This window comes from Peromyscus maniculatus, chromosome 10 (genome assembly GCF_049852395.1).
Source record: "Peromyscus maniculatus bairdii isolate BWxNUB_F1_BW_parent chromosome 10, HU_Pman_BW_mat_3.1, whole genome shotgun sequence".
NCBI classification, from domain to species: domain Eukaryota; kingdom Metazoa; phylum Chordata; class Mammalia; order Rodentia; family Cricetidae; genus Peromyscus; species Peromyscus maniculatus.
The window spans coordinates 97,852,802-97,871,457 of record NC_134861.1 but is presented as its reverse complement, the minus strand read 5'-3'; the positions used below and the strand labels follow the sequence as shown (position 1 = coordinate 97,871,457).

At 40.3% G+C, this 18,656-nt stretch overlaps 1 protein-coding gene across 11 annotated transcripts in view; it reads left to right on the top strand.

Moving 5' to 3' along the window:
• LOC102918786 (ATP-binding cassette sub-family G member 3-like) overlaps window positions 1-18,656 on the top strand; it is a 184,310-nt gene that overhangs the window by 139,001 nt on the left and 26,653 nt on the right. For all 11 annotated transcript variants that reach the window (XR_013043071.1, XR_013043072.1, XR_013043070.1 and 8 more), the window contains 3 exons: window positions 1,513-1,763; window positions 4,694-4,776; window positions 17,843-17,932. Coding sequence is in view for 7 of the 11 variants with exons in the window: in XM_076546843.1 (XP_076402958.1) it covers window positions 1,513-1,763; window positions 4,694-4,776; window positions 17,843-17,932 (424 nt within the window). In the remaining 4 variants the exon portion in view is untranslated. The remainder of the gene's footprint in view (window positions 1-1,512; window positions 1,764-4,693; window positions 4,777-17,842; window positions 17,933-18,656) is intronic.

Here is an 18,656-nt window from a genome sequence, read left to right as displayed (position 1 = left end):
ATAATAGTGTTTTCTGTCTGTTGTGCTTGGTGTTTTATATTTAAATTATAATAGACCATTTATATGATACTGTCAGTTGTAAAGGAAATTTCTGTTAGAAAGTAAATGTACTTATTGTTTGTCATATTGTCCTTGTTATTGTTTTAGATGTGGTTTGCTTATGTAGCCAGGCTGGCCTTAAATGTGTGCTCTTTCTACCTCACCTCCCAAATATAGGTATTACAGGTTTATGTCATGATGCCTGGATTTGTTTATAACATTTAAAAAACATGATACTTGGCCGTTTTTACATTTGCATATACATTCACATATGGTAGAAAGTAGGGACCAGACTTTTATGTTACAAAGGGAAGGAAGACTTTGTTAAGACTTGGGGTCCAGATGGGAAGAGGTCATTCAGTTTGCTGTATCCATGGGATAATGACAGTAGTCAGGTCAGTGAGGGACGCTCTTCTAATCTGTTAAGGAATTACACAGGGGTAAATTTATTTTATTTTATTTTATTTTATATTTGGTTTTTCAAGACAGGGTTTCTCTGTGTAGCTTTGTGCCTTTCCTGGAACTTGCTTTGGAGACCAGGCTGGCCTCGAACTCACAGTGATCCACCTGCCTATGCCTCCCGAGTGCTGGGATTAAAGGAGTGCACCACCACTGCCTGGCTTCACAGGGGTAATTTTATTATGCTCAAAATTTGGTGGGTTGAAGATGTACGTCAGCTGGTAGCATCATTGCCTTGCATGTACATGCCTTTGGTTCCTAGCACCACATAACTGTGTGTGAAGTGCATGTCTGTCATCTTAGCCTTTGAGACAGACACAGGAGGACCTGGAGAAGTTTTAAGGTCACCCTTGGCTTTTTAGCAAAATTTGAGGCAAGTCTACTATGGTGGTATTGTGTTCCCCAAAATATTGTGTACCCTAATAAACTTATCTGGGGTCAGAGAACAGTACAGCCACTAGATACAGAGGCTAGAAAATGGTGGCACTCATACCTTTAATCCTAGCCTTCTGGAGGCATGGATCTCTTTGAGTTCAAGGCCAAAGTGGAAATAGCCAAGCATGGTAACTCATGCCTTTAATCCCAGAAAGTGAGCCGTTAATCCTAGAGAGTGATGGCAGAAAGCAGAAAGGTATATAAGGTGTGAGGACCAGAAACTAGAAGCTTTTGACTGGTTAAGCTTTTAGGCTTTTGAGCAGCAGTTCAGCTGAGATTCCTTTGGATAAGCACTCAGAGGCTCCTAGTCTGAGGAAACAGGATCATCTGAGAAGTTGGCCAGGTGAGGTAGCTGTGGCTTGTTCTGCTTCTCTGATCTTCCAGCATTCACCCCAATACTTGGCTCTGGGTTTATTTTTGTTAATAAGACTCTTTAAGATTCATGCTACATCCTAGGGTATATGAGACTGTCTCAGAGAAAAACTAGTACATAATTTATGTGTTTTTCATGAAAAGTGTCTCAGAAAAATCAGTTAAATTACTGTCTGCTTCTTGTCTTTCTTCACTTTTATCCCAAAGCTGACAAATATACAGAACTTTCTGAGAGACGGCACCAAGTCACAGAAAAATTAGACAATATGTATGCCCAGTCCTCCTTATACAGAGAAATGAGAACTGAACTGGATCTACTCTTGGGGGAACAGAGGGCAGGGAGGAGCTCAGCCTTGGAGCGGATAATGTGTGTCACCCCTTTCTGGCATCAGCTTTGGTGGATTATCTGTCGGTCATTCAAAAATTACTGTGGTTTTTCACAGGTCACTGTGATTCAGGTAATCTGATGAATTATTTTAATTGTATTGTGAAAAAAATCAAGTGGGGACAATTTGTTTCTGAGTCGGTCTACTTCAGGTCACATTTATCTACTATTCTGTTCCATGTATTTGTCATCTCCACTCGGCATATGTTCAATAAAGCAAGTAGAACATGATTAACTTTTTAGTTACAGAAAACATTTTTAGTGGTTGTTTTTTATTTAGAGGAACTATAATGACTAATCTCAGTAGGAAATTTAATTCAGGGAAATCAACAAGAAATTCAGCACACCTGGGAGTTCCTCACACCTGTCTAATTCACCAGTGCATCCTACAAGTTCAAAGTCCAGGAATGAGTAAGGGAGTCAAAGGCTTTTGTCCTGCTGTAACTTTTCATGGGGTGGATGGATGGTAACTGAATAAACAGATACAATTGTAGCATGTCAGATGAAAGAATGGACTTTGGAGAAAGTTTAAGTAGGAAGGGTGGAGGTGACTGGGGAGGGAAAGGGGGTTGACCTGTAGTTGAAATCATGGGATGAGGAAACAGGGCCATTGATCCCCTCTGAGGAGCCTGTGCATGCACTTCCTGAGAGATGAGTCCATTGCAGAGTGCTGTTCCTTATTGGAGTCCAGTGTGAAAGCAGAAGACACTCAGAGTGCAGTTCACACACAGATAGTGACTGGACTGAACAGTGCTCTTCCCTGTCAGCTGACTGGGAACTGGGAGGAAGTGAGGTTCCACTTTTCTTTAAACTGGCTCTGTAATAAGGATCATCATGCCTTAAAATTTTCTGTTATTTTAGCATGAATGTCACACAGAAATGTGGTTCTTCCAGCCCACTGGGCCATCACTTATTCATTTATATTTATTCATGATGTTGAGAATTCTGCTGTGTTAGTGTTTGATCCTGGGGCCTCAGCCATGAGAGGAATCACTCTACCATGGACCTACATCCATGTCCCTGTAAACCAGAACTTATAGTCAGTTCTGCTGATAGTGTGTTGTTATTTTATTGTCAGGCATTCAGTTTCTGTTGAATACTGAAAGGTCAGTGTTGTTGGCTGCAATGAAACCACTTACTTCCTAACATGTGTGCTGCCCTTTTCATATTTCAATGTTGCTTCCTCCCCTGCATGTATGTGAATATTCTTACCATTTGAGTTATACTGTCCGTTGCTCCAGACACTTTGGTCTTTTCTATAATTTTATCTGCTTATTCAGTTACCATTTATTTATGTCATAAAAGAGACATTTTTATATTCATTCTTTTTGGAATAAAAGATTCAATACAACTGGAAAAAAGTGAGTTACATTCATCAAATTGGGTTACTCATTGTTCAACAGTGAGGCAGTATCATGAGGTAAGAAGTGTGTGTGTGTGTGTGTGTGTGTGTGTGTGTGTGTGTGTGTGTGTGTGTTAGGAATGTTAGGAACTGAGGTCTATTTCTCTAAATCATTTATTTATTTATTTACTTATTTATTTATTCATTTATTTATTATGTATGGCTGTTTTGAGTGCATCTATATTTATGCATCATAGGCATGTCCATGGAGGCTAGCAGAAGACATCAGATCCTCTGAAACTGGAGTTACAGAAGGTTGTAGGGGCCATTTGGGTGCTGGGAACTGAATCTCAGGCCCTCTGCAAGAGCAACTAGTGATCTTAACTGATGAGCCTCATCTCCAAGTCCTAGTATTTTGAGTTCTAATTTGTCAAATTACATGGTAGGATACTTTCCCTGAGATCATAATATTCTACTTTTAAAACATCATCAGAGGGGCTGGGCAGTGGTGGCGCACGCTTTTAATCCCAGCACTTGGGAGGCAGAGGCAGGCGGATCTCTGTGAGTTCCAGGCCAGCCTGGGCTACCGAGTGAGTTCCAGGACAGGTGCAAAGCTACACAGAGAAACCCTGTCTCGAAAAACCAAAAAAAAAAAAAAAAAAAAATCAGAGGAATAACAGAATCTTTTAAATAAGTTACAACATCATGTAGCCTTAATCCTTTGTTAAGTAAAGCACCTTTTAAAGCCATTTTAACCCCAAACCAAAGCAGTGCAGGTCCTTGTGACTGTCTGCATGGACTGAGTGGATGGAGGTAGATGACGGTCTGGAGGAGTTGGCAGCTTAGATGAGACTTGAGCACAGGCCACCCTGGCTGAGGTTGATGGAGCAGCAGTGACAGAGATGAGGGCCAATGGGGCATCAGGTGACCCAGAGGACGCTGTCTGAACACTGTGGTGACAGCAATAGTGTTCCTTCCCACACAGGCGCAGACTTCCCAGAGGAGACACAGGTGAGGACCAGCTCACCCCTTCTTAGCACACAAGATCCCACTGCCAGGAACTGGGTTGTGAGTCATCTTCAGTTTTGTTATTTGGTTTGCAGTTGAGGGGATCAGAGCTAGGTCTAGTGTCTGTTGTGCAGGGCTCTGCCACTGAGCTGTCCCCTGGCCTGGGTGAACTTGTTTCTAACTAGAGTAAAGAAAGACGGAGTTCTTTAACCCACTTGAAGTAGAAACTGCACATGTTTGCTGCACCAGAGTTGAGAGCTCAGTTTAGGTGAACACTTTTGTCTCTTACTTTGGTTTGTCCCCTAACCTCCCCAGGTGCCTGCATTCTCTCCACCCTGTGTCATCCATGTTTCAGAACCTGAACTGAGCCCTTCTCTGGCTGTTCCTGGTGGAGCACTGAGAGAAGTCTTAGCTTTTCCAGGGTCTGTGCTGTCAGAGCCTCAGATTGCAGAGACCTTAATTTTCAGTTTAACACACAAGCAGTCTGTTAACATGTGTGTTTCATATTCTTCAGGGACTCTGCCCAAAATATAGTGTTTACCTCACTGGAGAGATCTGATTAAGAAACCATATATATTAAATAATTGACAATATATAGAATACTTTCTATTCATAATGGAAATTTGTTCATTTTCCTGTTTTCTTTTTGAAAGGCATTTATCATAGCCATACTGTCTGTGAGTGTGGGTACCATTTTCCGTATCCTAAGAAATGACTGTAATGAAGTCCATATCAGGTAAGCAAACTCTCATCTTGATTTTGAGAAATGCTATCACTTTGTTCACACTTATGTAAATCCATTAAGAATTGGAATTCATGGCAAGAACAGCGTAATCATTTTATGATGTGATAGAGTGTGTTGGTACATTGAAGCCTGAGTGGACGAATTCAGTTTTTCACATATTTGTGTGTAGATAATATGAAACTATACACACTACACACTTCACATTTCAGCAGTTTTTGTGTATGGAGTATCTTCATGTTATATGACCATCATCACACTCTAAATGTAGGACATTTTTTCATCTTCCCAAATGGAACCCGAGAGCTCTGAAAGAAGACTCCACATACTGCCCACTCCCAATTCCTGGTATCAACCATTCTACTTTCTGTCATTGAATGTGACTAATATGGGAACCCTGAAATGGAATCACACAATTATCTGTGTTTTCCTGTTTTGGGGGTTTTGTTTTTGTTTGTTTTGGCTGGCTTATTTCCATTGGTCTAATGTCCTCAGGTTCATCAAAGTTTGGCATGTGTGTGGATTTCTTGGGCTCTGTAAGGCAGAATAATAGTCCATTGTGTGTGTGTGCTGTGTTGCTTCCCATTCATCTGTGGCTGGAAATGTGGTTTGTTCTCAACTTTGGCTACTATGAAATGTGCTGTTGAGTGTGCAAGTACATCTTTTTGAGCTCTGGACTTTTGCTCTTTAAGGTAGAAAGCTTGAGTTGCCAAATCATAGGTCATTGGGTTAATTGTTGGAGGAACTGCTATCCTGTCTCCAACTCCACTGTACTATTTTATATTTTCACCAGCACAACCCAAGGGCTCCAACTGTCCACATCCTCACCTAAACTTGTGTTCTTTCTTGTTTTGAATAAGATATTTAAGAAAAAATAAATGATATTTCACTGGATGTTTTATGAAATGACTGCAATTTCCCATTTTAAATACGAAAGTTTTCTTTTCATTCCAAAGTTATTTATTTCTTTAGTGTGTGTATATGTGTGGGCATGCATGTACTACAGAATACACGAGAAGGTCAGAGGACAGTTTACAAGAGCAAGCCCTCCACCACATGGCTTTCAGGTACTCAAGGTCATCAAGAATGACGGTAGTCATCTCACCTGCTGAACCATCTCACTGGCCCTTAACTTTTCCTTGCTATTTAGTTACAGTGATTTTTGTTTCTGAGATGAGAATCCCAAACCAGATACATGATACAGAGACATTTCTTCTCTTCTGTGTATTGCCTTTTTATTCTGTTTATAATGCCTTGGTACATAAATGTTTTAGTTTACCTATTTATTCTTCTTTTGTTTCTTTGGTGCCAATTTTCTTGAGCATATTTGCTTTGTTTGAATGTGACCGTAGGGTAATAGAATGGGACTCATTTTTTCCTGACTTGTCTTATAGATGTCACCTTTGTGGTCCTTGTCTAATTTGAGCTATAATGTGACTTTAAAGATACCCTTTCATATTAAAATTTTTAAAATGACTATAGAATGTTCCAAACATAGTGTCTCATCAGAATAACAATTTTCAGCATTTTCACTGTAATTTATGTATGGCATAAAATTGGTTCCTCAACTGGGCCTCCTGCTTGACACCCATAGCCTCAGGGTACCTCCAAATAGCCAGAGAGGCTTGACAATTATGGAAAGATGACTAAGAACTTCAGGAAGCTTCTCTTGAGACAGACAGACACACAGAGAGAAACAGAGAGAGAGATATAGAGAGAGACAGAAAGACAGAGAGATGAGAGAGATAAAGAGAGACAGACATAGAGAGAGACAGAAGAGAGGTGTTATGTACAGGTTTGTGTGGGGTGCACTCATGTGTATGTGAGTGTGGTCATGTGCATGTTGGTGAGCATGCATATATCTGCATATGGAGGCCAGAGGTTGATGCCAGGCTTTCCTTGATGACTCTCCACTTTCTTTTTCCAGGCAGGTCCCTCACTGGATCTAGAACTCATTGACTTGGCCAGACTGGCTGGCTAATGAGCTCAAGTGTCCACTTCTGTACCCTTCATCACTGGAGTTACAGATGAGAACTACTGTGCCTGGGTATTTTTACATGTGTTGTAGGCATTTGAACTCAGATCCTCACAGCTGCATGGCAGACACGTTGCTGAATGGGCCAGCTTCATAGCTGTACAAATCTGTTTTGATGTATGGAAAACACTGATTTAGTTTTGAAGATAAGAAGAAACATAAAAATCAGTTCTTCTATGAATTGTCTTCTGTGTGGATCAGGAGTTAGTCTGCAGTAAGATGATTGTTACATCTATTTCCATCTGTCTTCTTTTCACCTTCCTGAAGGCTAAGGTCTGAATGCTTTTCAAATCTGCTAGTACTTGGTTTATGCCCTGTGTAGACAGCACATCTTAACACAGACACAGACAGACACACAGACAACAGACAACATAGATAACAATATAGATGGTGTAGACACTGTCACAGGAAGCATTCAGACACAAACTCCAAAAAACCTAATGTGGAAATTGTTGTGCCCATGTTGTGAGACCCCCAAGCAAGACCACCACAGAGCCAATATCCGATGCAAGTACAAAGGGGTTTATTAATAACATGCAAGCCTGGGCGTGGTCTGGGCTAGCCAGGTGAAGGAGGATGGCCCTGAGCTCTCAGAGTGAAGGGTTTTTTAAAAGGAAAAGCTGTGAGCTATGAGGTACAAGCCTTTGTGTTTCAGGGTCATACTTTAGTTAAGAATATTTAACTGAGACGGGCCCAGCGGTGGTGGCCAACAGGGACATACAGGCCCGGTGGCGGCCCAAAGAGGTAGACAGGCCCAGCAGCGAAGACAAGCAAACGCAGGTAGGCCCAAGGCGGTGGCCCGCAGAAGTAGACTGACCCGGCAGCAGTGACAAGCAGAGGTAGGTAGGCCCGCGGTGGCAGCCGGCAGAGACATACAGGCCTGGTGGCGGGCCACAGAGGCAGACAGGCCCGAGGACGGAGACAAGCAGACGCAGCTTGGAACAGGGATGCCTCTAACCCCAACACCCGGGGAAGAAGCTATCTCCGAGGGATGGAACCAGAACGAATCTGAACACTCCCTCTGAGGACAACCCAAAGCCCAGTTGCTGATCCTGCAAAACCCAATAACTTGGAGGTGTTGGTGAGACTACTCCACTCAGCTGAAATCCATCAGGGAGAGGATTCAGATGCCTACAGTTTGAAGTCTGAAGAAAAAAGATCAGCTGAGGAGTTGACGAATGAACAAAATGTGACCTGGGAACACAAAAGAAGGTGGTGCCCAGCCACCAAACCAGATCACCAGAATCATAAGTATATACTTCACTGACTGAGATCAGCTGCCCCCTGAAGAAACAGCCCAATAGCACCAATTTAACCAAGAACCCCTACTAAACCAAGACTAAAAATTAGAACAAGAGAGGCACTCTCAGACACAGACACCACCTGCAACGCACAGAGGAAGAGATGAGTAGACGCCAATGCAAAAATACAGGCAACAACATAAAGACCTATATGGCAACATCAGAACCTAGTGATTCTACACCTGCAAGACCTGAACATACCATGACAGAAGAAACAGAAGAAATCAACCCTAAAAATGACTTTAAGAAGATGATAGAGGCCCTTAAAGAAGAAATAAAACATTCCCTCAAAGAGGAAATAAAAACTTCCCTTAAAGAGGAAATGAAAAACTCCCTTAAAGAGGAATAAAAACATCCCTTAAAGAAATGGAGAAAAAACGAACAAAAAAATGGGAAGAAATCAGAGAAAGCCGAGAAAAAGCAATTAAACAGATGAAAGAAACATTCCAAGATCTGAAAAATGAATTTGAGAAAATAAAGAAAACACATGCTGAGGGAATGCTGGACATAGAAATCCTGACTAGACGAACAGGAACTACAGAAACAAGCATAACCAACCAATTGCAAGAGATGGAACAGAGAATCTCTGACACTGAAGACACGATAGAGAAAATAGATTTGACAGTCAAAAAAAACACTAAAGACAAAAAAGTTGTAACACAAAACATCCAGGAAATTTGGGACACCATGAAAAGACCAAACCTAAGAATAATAGGGATAGAAGAAGGAGAAGAATACCAACTCAAAGGCACCAAAAATATATTTAACAAAATCATAGAAGAAAACTTTCCTAACCTAAAGAAAGAAATACCTATGAAGATACAAGAAGCTTACAGAACACCAAATAGGCTGGATCCAAAAAAAAAAAAAAAAAGTCCCCTTGCCACATAAAAATCAAAACACTAAACACACAGAACAAAGAAAAAATATTAAGAGCTGCAAAGGAAAAAGACCAAGTAACATATAAAGGCAAACCCATAAGAAAAACACCAGACTACTCAATAGAGACTATGAAAGCTAGAAGATCATGGACAAATCTTATGCAGACACTAAGAGACCACAGATGCCAACCCAGACTATTATACCCAGCAAAACTTTCAATCACCATAGGCGGAGTAAACAAAATATTCCAGGATAAAACCAGATTTAATCAATATCTGTCCACAAACCCAGCCCTACAGAAAGCACTACAAGGGAAAATCCAACCCAAAGAAGCTAAACACATCCATGAAAAATCAAGCAATAGATAATCCCACACCAACATACATCAAAGAAGGACAACACAACACAACCAGAAAGTAACAGGAATTAACAATCAGTGGTCATTAATATCTATCAATATCAATGGTCTCAACTCACCTATAAAAAGACACAGGCTAACAGAATGGATAAGAAAACAGGAACCATCCATCTGCTGCATATAAGAAACACACCTTAACTTCAAAGACAGACACTACCTCTGAGTAAAGGGCTGGGGAAAGGCTTTCCAAGCAAATGGACCTAAGAAACAAGCTAGTGTAGCTATTCTAATATCTAATAAAATAGACTTCAAACTAAAATCAATCAAAAGAGATCAGGATGGACATTACATATTTATCACGGGAAAAATCCACCAAGATGAAGTCTCGATTCTAAACATTTATGCTCCAAATACAAAAGCACCCACATTCATAAAAGAAACACTACTAAATTTTAAAACACTCATCAAATCCCACACATTAGTAGTGGGAGATTTTACCACACCACTCTCACCAAAAGACAGATCTACCAGACTGAAACTTAACAAAGAAATAAAGGACCTAACAGATGTTATGTTTCAAATGGACCTAATAGATATCTACAGAACATTCCATCCTAACACAAAAGACTATACCTTCTTCTCAGCACCCCATGGAACCTTCTCAAAAATTGACCACATGCTTGGACACAAAACAAATCTCAACAGATACAAAAAAATTGGAATAACCTCCTGTATTTTATCAAACCATCATGCCTTAAAGTTAGACCTCAACAACAGCAAAAATTATAGAAAACGTGCAAACTCATGAAAACTGAATAATGCCCACCTGAAACATCAGTGGGTCAAGGAAGGAATAAAGAAAGAAATTAAAGATTTCCTAGAATTCAATGAAAATGAAAGTACAACATACCCAAACTTATGGGACACTATGAAAGCAGCGCTAAGAGGAAAATTCATAGCTCTAAATGCACACATAAAGAAGATGGAGCAATCCCATACCAATGAATTAACAGCACAACTGAAAGCTCTAGAACAAAAAGAAACAAACTCACCCAGGAGAAATAGACGCCAGGAAATAATCAAATTGAGGGCTGAAATCAACGAAATAGAAAACAAGAGAACAATACAAAAAATCAATGAAACAAAGAGTTGGTTCTTTGAAAAAATCAACAAGATAGACAAACTCCTAGCCAAATTAACCAAAAGGCAAAGAGAGAGTACCCAAATTCACAAAATCAGAAATGAAAAGGGAGACATAACAACAGACAAGGAGGAAATCCAGAGAATCATCGGATCATACTTCAAAAACCTGTACTCCACAAAAATGGAAAACCAGGAAGAAATGGACAATTTTCTGGATAAATACCACATACCAAAATTAAATCAAGACCAGATGAACCATTGAAATAGACCAATAACCCCTAAAGAAATAGAAACAGTCATCAAAAGTCTCCCAACCAAAAAAGGCCCAGGACCAGATGATTTCAGTGCAGAATTCTACCAGATCTTCAAAGAAGAGTTAATACCAATACTCTCTAAATTGTTCCACATAATAGAAACAGAAGAAACACTACCAAACTCTTTTTATGAGGCTGCAATTACCCTGATACCCAAACCACACAAAGATGCAACAAAGAAAGAGAACTACAGACCAATCTCCCTCATGAACATTGATGCAAAAATACTCAACAAAATATTGGCAAGCCGAATCCAAGAATACATCAAAACAATTATCCATCATGACCAAGTAGGATTCATCCCAGGGATGCAAGGATGGTTCAACATACGAAAATCAGTCAATGTATTACACCATATAAACAAATTGAAAGAAAAAAACCACATGATCATCTCCTTAGATGCTGAAAAAGCCTTTGACAAAATCCAACACCCCTTCATGATAAAGGTCTTAGAAAGATCAGGAATACAAGGAACATTTCTAAACATAATAAAAGCAATTTATAGCAAGCCAACAGCAAACATCAAATTAAATGGCGAGAAACTCAAAGCGATACCACTAAATTCAGGAACAAGACAAGGCTGTCCACTCTCCCCATATTTATTCAATATAGTACTAGAAGTTCTAGCTAGAGCAATAAGACAACAAAAGGAGATCAAAGGGATACAAATTGGCAAGGAAGAAGTCAAACTTTCACTATTTGCAGATGATATGATAGTATACATAAGTGACCTCAAAAACTCTACCAGGGAACTCCTACAGCTGATAAACTCCTTCAGTAAAGTGGCAGGATACAAGATCAACTCAGAAAAATCAGTAGCCCTCCTATTCACAAATGATAAAAGGGCTGAGAAAGAAGTCAGAGAAACATCACACTTTACAATAGCCACAAATAATATAAAATACATTGGGATAACACTAACTAAACAAGTGAAGAACCTTTTTGACAAGAACTTTAAATCTCTAAAGAAAGAAATTGAAGAAGATATCAGAAAATGGAAGGATCTCGCATGCTCATGGATAGGTAGGATTAACATAGTAAAAATGGCAATCTTACCAAAAGCAATCTACAGATTCAATGCAATCCCCATCAAAATCCCAACACAATTCTTCACAAACTTGGAAAGAAAAATACTCAACTTCATATGGAAAAACAAAAGACCCAGGATAGCTAAAAGAATCCTGTACGATAAAGCAACCTTTGGAGGCATCGCCATCCCTGACCTCAAACTCTACTATAGAGCTATAGTAATAAAAACAGCTTGGTACTGATATAAAAACCGACATACGGACCAATGGAATCAAATTGAAGACCCTGACATTAATCCATGCACATATGAACACCTGTTGTTTGACAAAGGAGCCAAAACTATACAATGGAACAAAGAAAGTATCTTCAACAAATGGTGCTGGCATAACTGGATGTCAATATGTAAAAGATTACAAATAGATCCATATCTGTCACCATGCACAAAACTCAAGTCCAAGTGGATCAAAGACCTGAACATAAATCCAGTTACACTAAACTTAATAGAAAAGAAAGTAGGAAGCACTCTTGAATGCATTGGCGCCGGAGACCATTTCCTAAATAAAACACCAACAGCACAGACCCTGAGCACAACAATTAATAAATGGAACCTCTCGAAATTGAGAAGCTTTTGAAGGGCAAAAGACAAAGTCAATAAGACAAAAAGACAGCCAACAGAATGGGAAAAGATCTTCACCAACCCCACATTTGACAGAGGATTGATCTCCACAGTATGTAAAGAACTCAAGAAACTAGACATCAAAATACTGAACAGTCCAATTAAAAAATGGGCTAAAGAGCTAAACAGAGAATTCACAAAACAACAAACTACAGATGGACTGAAAGACATTTAAAGAAATGCTCAACATCCTTAATCATCAGAAAAATGCAAATCAAAACGACTCTGAGATACCACCTTACACCTGTTAGAATGGCTAGGATCAAAAACACCAATGACAACCAATGTTGGAGAGGATGTGGAGCAAAGGGAACACTCCTCCACTGTTGGGAATGTAACTTGTACAACCACTGTGGAAATCAGTATGGCGGTTTCTCAGAAAATTAGGAATTGAACTACCTCAAGACCCAGCCATCCCACTCTTGGGCACATACCCAAGGAATGCTGATTCATACCATAAAGATACATGCTCAGCTATGTTCATAGCAGCACTATTTGTAATAGCCAGAACCTGGAAACAACCTAGATGCCCATCAACGGAAGAATGGATGAAAAAAATGTGGTACATATACACAATGGATTACTACTCAGCAGAGAAAAACAATGAAAGCATGAAATTTGCAGGCAAATGGATGGAACTAGAAAAAATCATCCTGAGTGAGGTAACCCAAACCCAGAAAGACAGTCATGGTATGTACTCACTCATAAGTGGATTCTAGATATAAAATAAAGAACAATCAGACCACAACCCATAGAACCATGGAGGCTATATATATAGCATGGAGGTTCCTAGGATGACTGTGGCTTATAATAAATTTCGGTTTTACTCAATTATTGAAAAAAAAAATAGCCAAATGAATGGAAACACATGAACTATGAACCAAAGGCTGAGGGGCCCCCAGCTGGATCAGGCCCTCTGAATAGGTGAGACAGTTGATTTGCTTGGTCAGTTTGGGAGGCAACTAGGCAGTGGGACCAAGTCCTGTGCTCATTGCATGAGTTGGCTGTTTGAAACCTGGAGCTTATGCAGGGATACTTGGCTCAGTCTGGGAGGAGGGGACTGGACCTGCCTGGACTGAGTCTACCAGGTTGATCACAGTCCTCGGGGGAGGCTTTGCCCTGGAGGAGGTGGGAATGGGGGATGAGCTGGGGGTAAGGAGAGGGGGTGGGAGGGGGGAGAATAGGGGAACCCGTGGCTGATATGTAGAACTGAATGGTATTGGAAAATAAAATGAAATAAAAATAATAAAAAAAAAATTTAACCAAGAGAAGAACTACGGAAGACAAAATACATTTGGAGACTCTCCCAGTACTGTTGGAGACTTTGATGGATTAAGCCTTTGTTTTAGCTTCATAACTATTTCTTGGCCAGCAGCCTACCCACCCTGAGGGTGGGGCGGTCTCCTTGACCAGAGTCTTAACTGGGTGTTTATGTCTCTGGAACTTGGTTCAGCTTTTATCTTAGTACTGCTAGAAATGAAGTTTTCTTTAAAATAGAGTTTATCTTGCTCTCTCAGAAATGATCTTGGAAAATGCAGACATAAAGAAGAGCTTTAATAGCTGTTTCTTCATATTCTTTTTAGAAATTGCAAAATGCTCTTAATTTGTATTTTTAACTTCCTCTGATACCAATATTGTATAAGAAGTTGTATTCTGTGACAATCGCCTTTGTGTGTCGTTTATTTCAGTCGTCCTGATTAGTGGTTGATTCTTTTGGTTAGTGTGCTGGTTAGTTTTTTGTCGACTTGGCAACAGCCAGAGTCATGTGGGAAGAAGGAACCTTGATTAAGAAAACACATCTATCAGGTTGGCTTGTAGGCAAGTCTGTGGGACGTTTTCTTGATTAATGATGGATGTGGGAGGGGCCAGCCCACTGGGGGCAGTGCCACCTCTGGGCAGGTGGTTCTGAGTTGTATAAAGAAGCCGGATGGCAAATCATAAGGTGCAAGCCAGTAAGGAACATGCCTCAGTGGCCTCAGCTTCTATCCCTGCCTCTGAGATCCTGCCTTGAATTCCTGTCTGACTTTCCTTGGGGATGGACTGTGACCTGGGATATGTAAGCCAGATAAATCTCATTCTCCACAAGTTGCTTTTTGTCAGGGTGTTCATTGTAGCAGCAGAAACCTAAGTAGGACAGTTCAAAACACTTCCTCAAGATCATCTATGGAATAAAGCTACTAAATTATTTTCAGGGTCAATATCAATATTCTCTTCATCTTTAATGTTCAGGTGGTCAGAGATGCTTCTCATGTTTGGATCCAGCAAAGCCTTTGTATTTTGTCCAACTGTATAACTAGGAGCTGGGTTTGAATTTTGTGGCATGTGAGCTCCTCTGGCTCAACAGCATTATAGGGTTGAGGTGGCAGCCAAACATTAAGGAGAAAGCATTAAAGAAACAATTGACACAGACATTTATCCTGTGCACACTTACATGCCTGTTTAAAATCATTTACCCAAAATGCATGTGAAGTCTGATGTTCATTGGAGTACTAGACACAGTAACCAAGTTAAGGAATTGAACTGTCTATTAACATATAAATGATGAAGAAAATATCACTCAAATGCTGCTTATCTTTAAAAATGGGAATTTATAGCAACATGGACAGAATTGAAGATTTGAGGAATATCATGCCAAATAGGTAATGCAAACCCAGAAAGCCAAACATGTTTCACTTACATGTGGATCATAAAGCAATTGACCTCCAGGCATAGTGTACACTTTGCCAGGGGAGGGGGGAGTGAGGAGACACGTATGGGCTGAGAGTGTAAAATCTGTTAAATAGAAGAAGTAGGATTTTCCCCCCTTTGAGACAGATTGTATAACACATCTCATCCAGCAAATATTAATACACATTTCAAAGTTCCTGAGACTACATTTCTAGTGCATTACCTTTAAAATGATGTATATTTGTAGTGATGAATATAACCTAATTTAATTTGATATACCTATTTTACAGAATTGTTCATGAATCATATGAATTTTTTACCTTAAATGTGTAGCTATAGGTTTTCAATCTAAATGGTAATATCTAAAAACTCAGATTAGAAAGTAGATATAGCATATATGGTTAAGTATAACCAGGCCCATAAGGTTACCTTTCTAAGTTCTTGGATTTGTTGATAAAACATATGAAAGTAAACACAGATGGAACTTGAGGACAATTCATTGGAAACAGAGAGAGGGAAAATGCCCTGAGCACCAGGGAACGGATGTGAGGGGGAATGGAAGATGAGAGAGTTGTGCATTCAGTAGAGTTAAGCCTTGAAAGCAAAACTGACTCATTAGGAGAAGAGGAGAAACCCAGCTCCTCCACTCAATGCTTGGTCATGAAGTGCTCAGGTCCTATGCTCTGTGGTTGTTTATGGGGTGCTCAGGTCACGTCCTCTGCTCTTGTTTGGCTCTTTGAGGCTGGGCCACAGTTGTGACCTGACAGGCCCAGAACTTGTCATGTAGCCCAGGCTGGCCTCAGTCTGGAGCAGTCCTCATGCCTCTGTCTCCCAAGTCCAGGAGTTTGGAGGTCTTTCTTCCTGCCCTTCTCAGAGTCTTACCCATTCTTAGGCTGTCTTTTTCCTTTCCTTCCTTCCTTAATCTGGCCTTTGGTAGATTATAAAATGGAATTTTTCTTTAATGTAGGAGGAACTAGTCTCCAACAAAGTGTCCCTCATCTGATCTGGACATCTAACCATCACTGTGTACCTAGATAAAGAGAGTCACTGACCTCTGACTGTCAGTTGAGAAGGTGTTATGTAGCTGGCTGTTAGGACCCAATCATGCATCTGTCTTGAGGAACCTGACATGTGTGTCCAGGAAACAGATAACTGATGAGGGCCTTTTATTCCCCTTCTTCCTGCTTACCTTATCCTATCATAGGAACACAAATTACATCTTCATAAATAAGCATGACTGAATTCATTTTTAGAGCTCTTTGGAAACAATGCAGTAAGTTGTTGGCTATTTTATGGATAACCATCAAGTCTTTAAAGATGTTCCTACAGTCCATGTCTGTAGTAAGTTGTTGAGTTGAGATTCCACCCACTCTTTCATGTTTTCATTCTTACTGTTCTGTAAATCAACACAGCCAACTGAATATGAAAACTCCTGAGAGTTTTATTAATCTTTATGTTCCTCTATTTATACATTAGGAATGATGCTTACCAATTTTGTTAGTTAAATTGGAGTGATAACTTGGGCTGCCATGACTAAATACCACAGATTCAGTAAATTTAAAAGCAAATGTGTCTCTACACTGCAGTGTGAGAGTCTGAGGTGAGGATTGTCTCCCAGGCTCTTCCTGTCTGGCCACCTTCTCTCAGCCCTCTCCTGGCAGACACTGCATTGCTGTTTCTTCCCATGATGAGGACACAGACGACATTATGGGGCTCCACTCCCATCATTTCATCTAAAACCAATTGACTTCTAAATTACATACTCTAGAATCATTACATTACATTATCCAATTGTTAAATTTTAGAAGACACACTTCAATTAATAGATGCCACTGTAGAAACAGAGAGGAAAATAACTCATGGGACTCATACTTCCTGACCTTTTTAACCAGAACAATTCTAAATTTTCCATCTTCCCTTTTTTAAACACGTATTTTATTTGTATGTGTATGAGTGTTTGCCTACATGTATGTCTGTGTACCATGTGTTTTCCCTGAGACCTCTGACTATCACAAAGAGGCATTGTTTCCTCTCTTAGTTTGGGTTACTATTGCTCTGATTAAGCACATGACAATAGGTCAAGTTTGGGAGGAAAGGGTTTATTCAGCTTACATTTCCACATTGTATTTCATTACTGAAGGAAGTCAGGACTGGAACTCAAACCAGGCAGGAATCTGTAGATGCCATGGAAGGGTGCTGCTTACAGGCTTGCTCCCCATGGCTTGCTTAGCCTCCTTTCTTAGAGAACTCAGGACCACCAGGTCAGGGATGCACCACCCACAATGGGCTGAGCCCATTCCCATCCATCAGTAATTAAGAAAATGCCTTACAACCGGATCTTAATCTTTCTCAATTGAGGTTCCCTCCTTTCAGATAACCCTAGCTTGTGTTAAGTTGACATAAACCAGCTAGCACAGGCTCCCCTTGAACTCCAGTGACAGATGGTTGTGATCCACCATGTGGGTGCTGCCAACCAAACCTGGGCCTTTGCAAGAGCAACAAGCACTCTTTACTACTGAGCCGAATCTCCAGCACTGATTTTTTTCAAATAAAAATCTGTGTAATGTTATTTAATCTATAGAACAAGGTGTATTGGAAAGAAGCCATCCCAATGTTGAATTTACTCTTGTTTTTGCCTCCATTCTGTCCTTGCAGAGCTGGCCTGCTCTTCGTGGTCACCATCTTCCAGACCCTCACTAGTGTGTCTGCTGGGGAGCTCTTTGTGAATGACGAGGATCGCTTTCTGTGAGTAACCCCTGCTCCAGAAGTAGGCACCAGGAGCAGGTGATCAATTAATTTCATTCATCGTTGGGCCTGGAATGTTATCTCACGAATTACCAGTAATTCCCCCCTTTTTCTTACTTATTTAGTTGAAAATAAACAAATTGTGAAATTTTGTGTTTATCATGTGGTGTCATGATTTTTGAAGTATGTAAAGAGAGTAATAATATTCACTAAAAAATGGATAGGAAACCAAGAGCAGAGGTGTCTGCTGCTCAGAGAAAGTTTCAAAATTTGGGTGAGACCACCATATCTCAGTGCTTCAGACAACGCAATAGTAGGAGCTGAAAAAATCATAGGAAATTCATCAGTCCCCAAAATAAAGATGTCAGGGTTCACAGAGCTTAAGTGTAGAGGGTTCAGCAGCAGCACATTGGGGTTGGAGAGGCACAGCTGCACAAGAATGAGAGTCTCCTCTTGATGGGGGCTGGAAAGAGCCAGGCAGCAGCTGGATATAAAAGGGCTGTTTATCTCCTGTGTTTTTCAAACAGGAAAGAACCTTTTCCTGATAGCCTATGTTTAGGATTCACTTCTCTCAAATATGACCAAGATTTGCCTCCATGTACATACCCTGGAGAGGAGTCATCAGAGAATTGAGGGCCTCACTCAGTAGTTGTAGTGCTTGTGTGAAACCCTGTGTTAGATTCACAGTATCACAAAACATGAGCATGGCTGTATTCCTGTAATC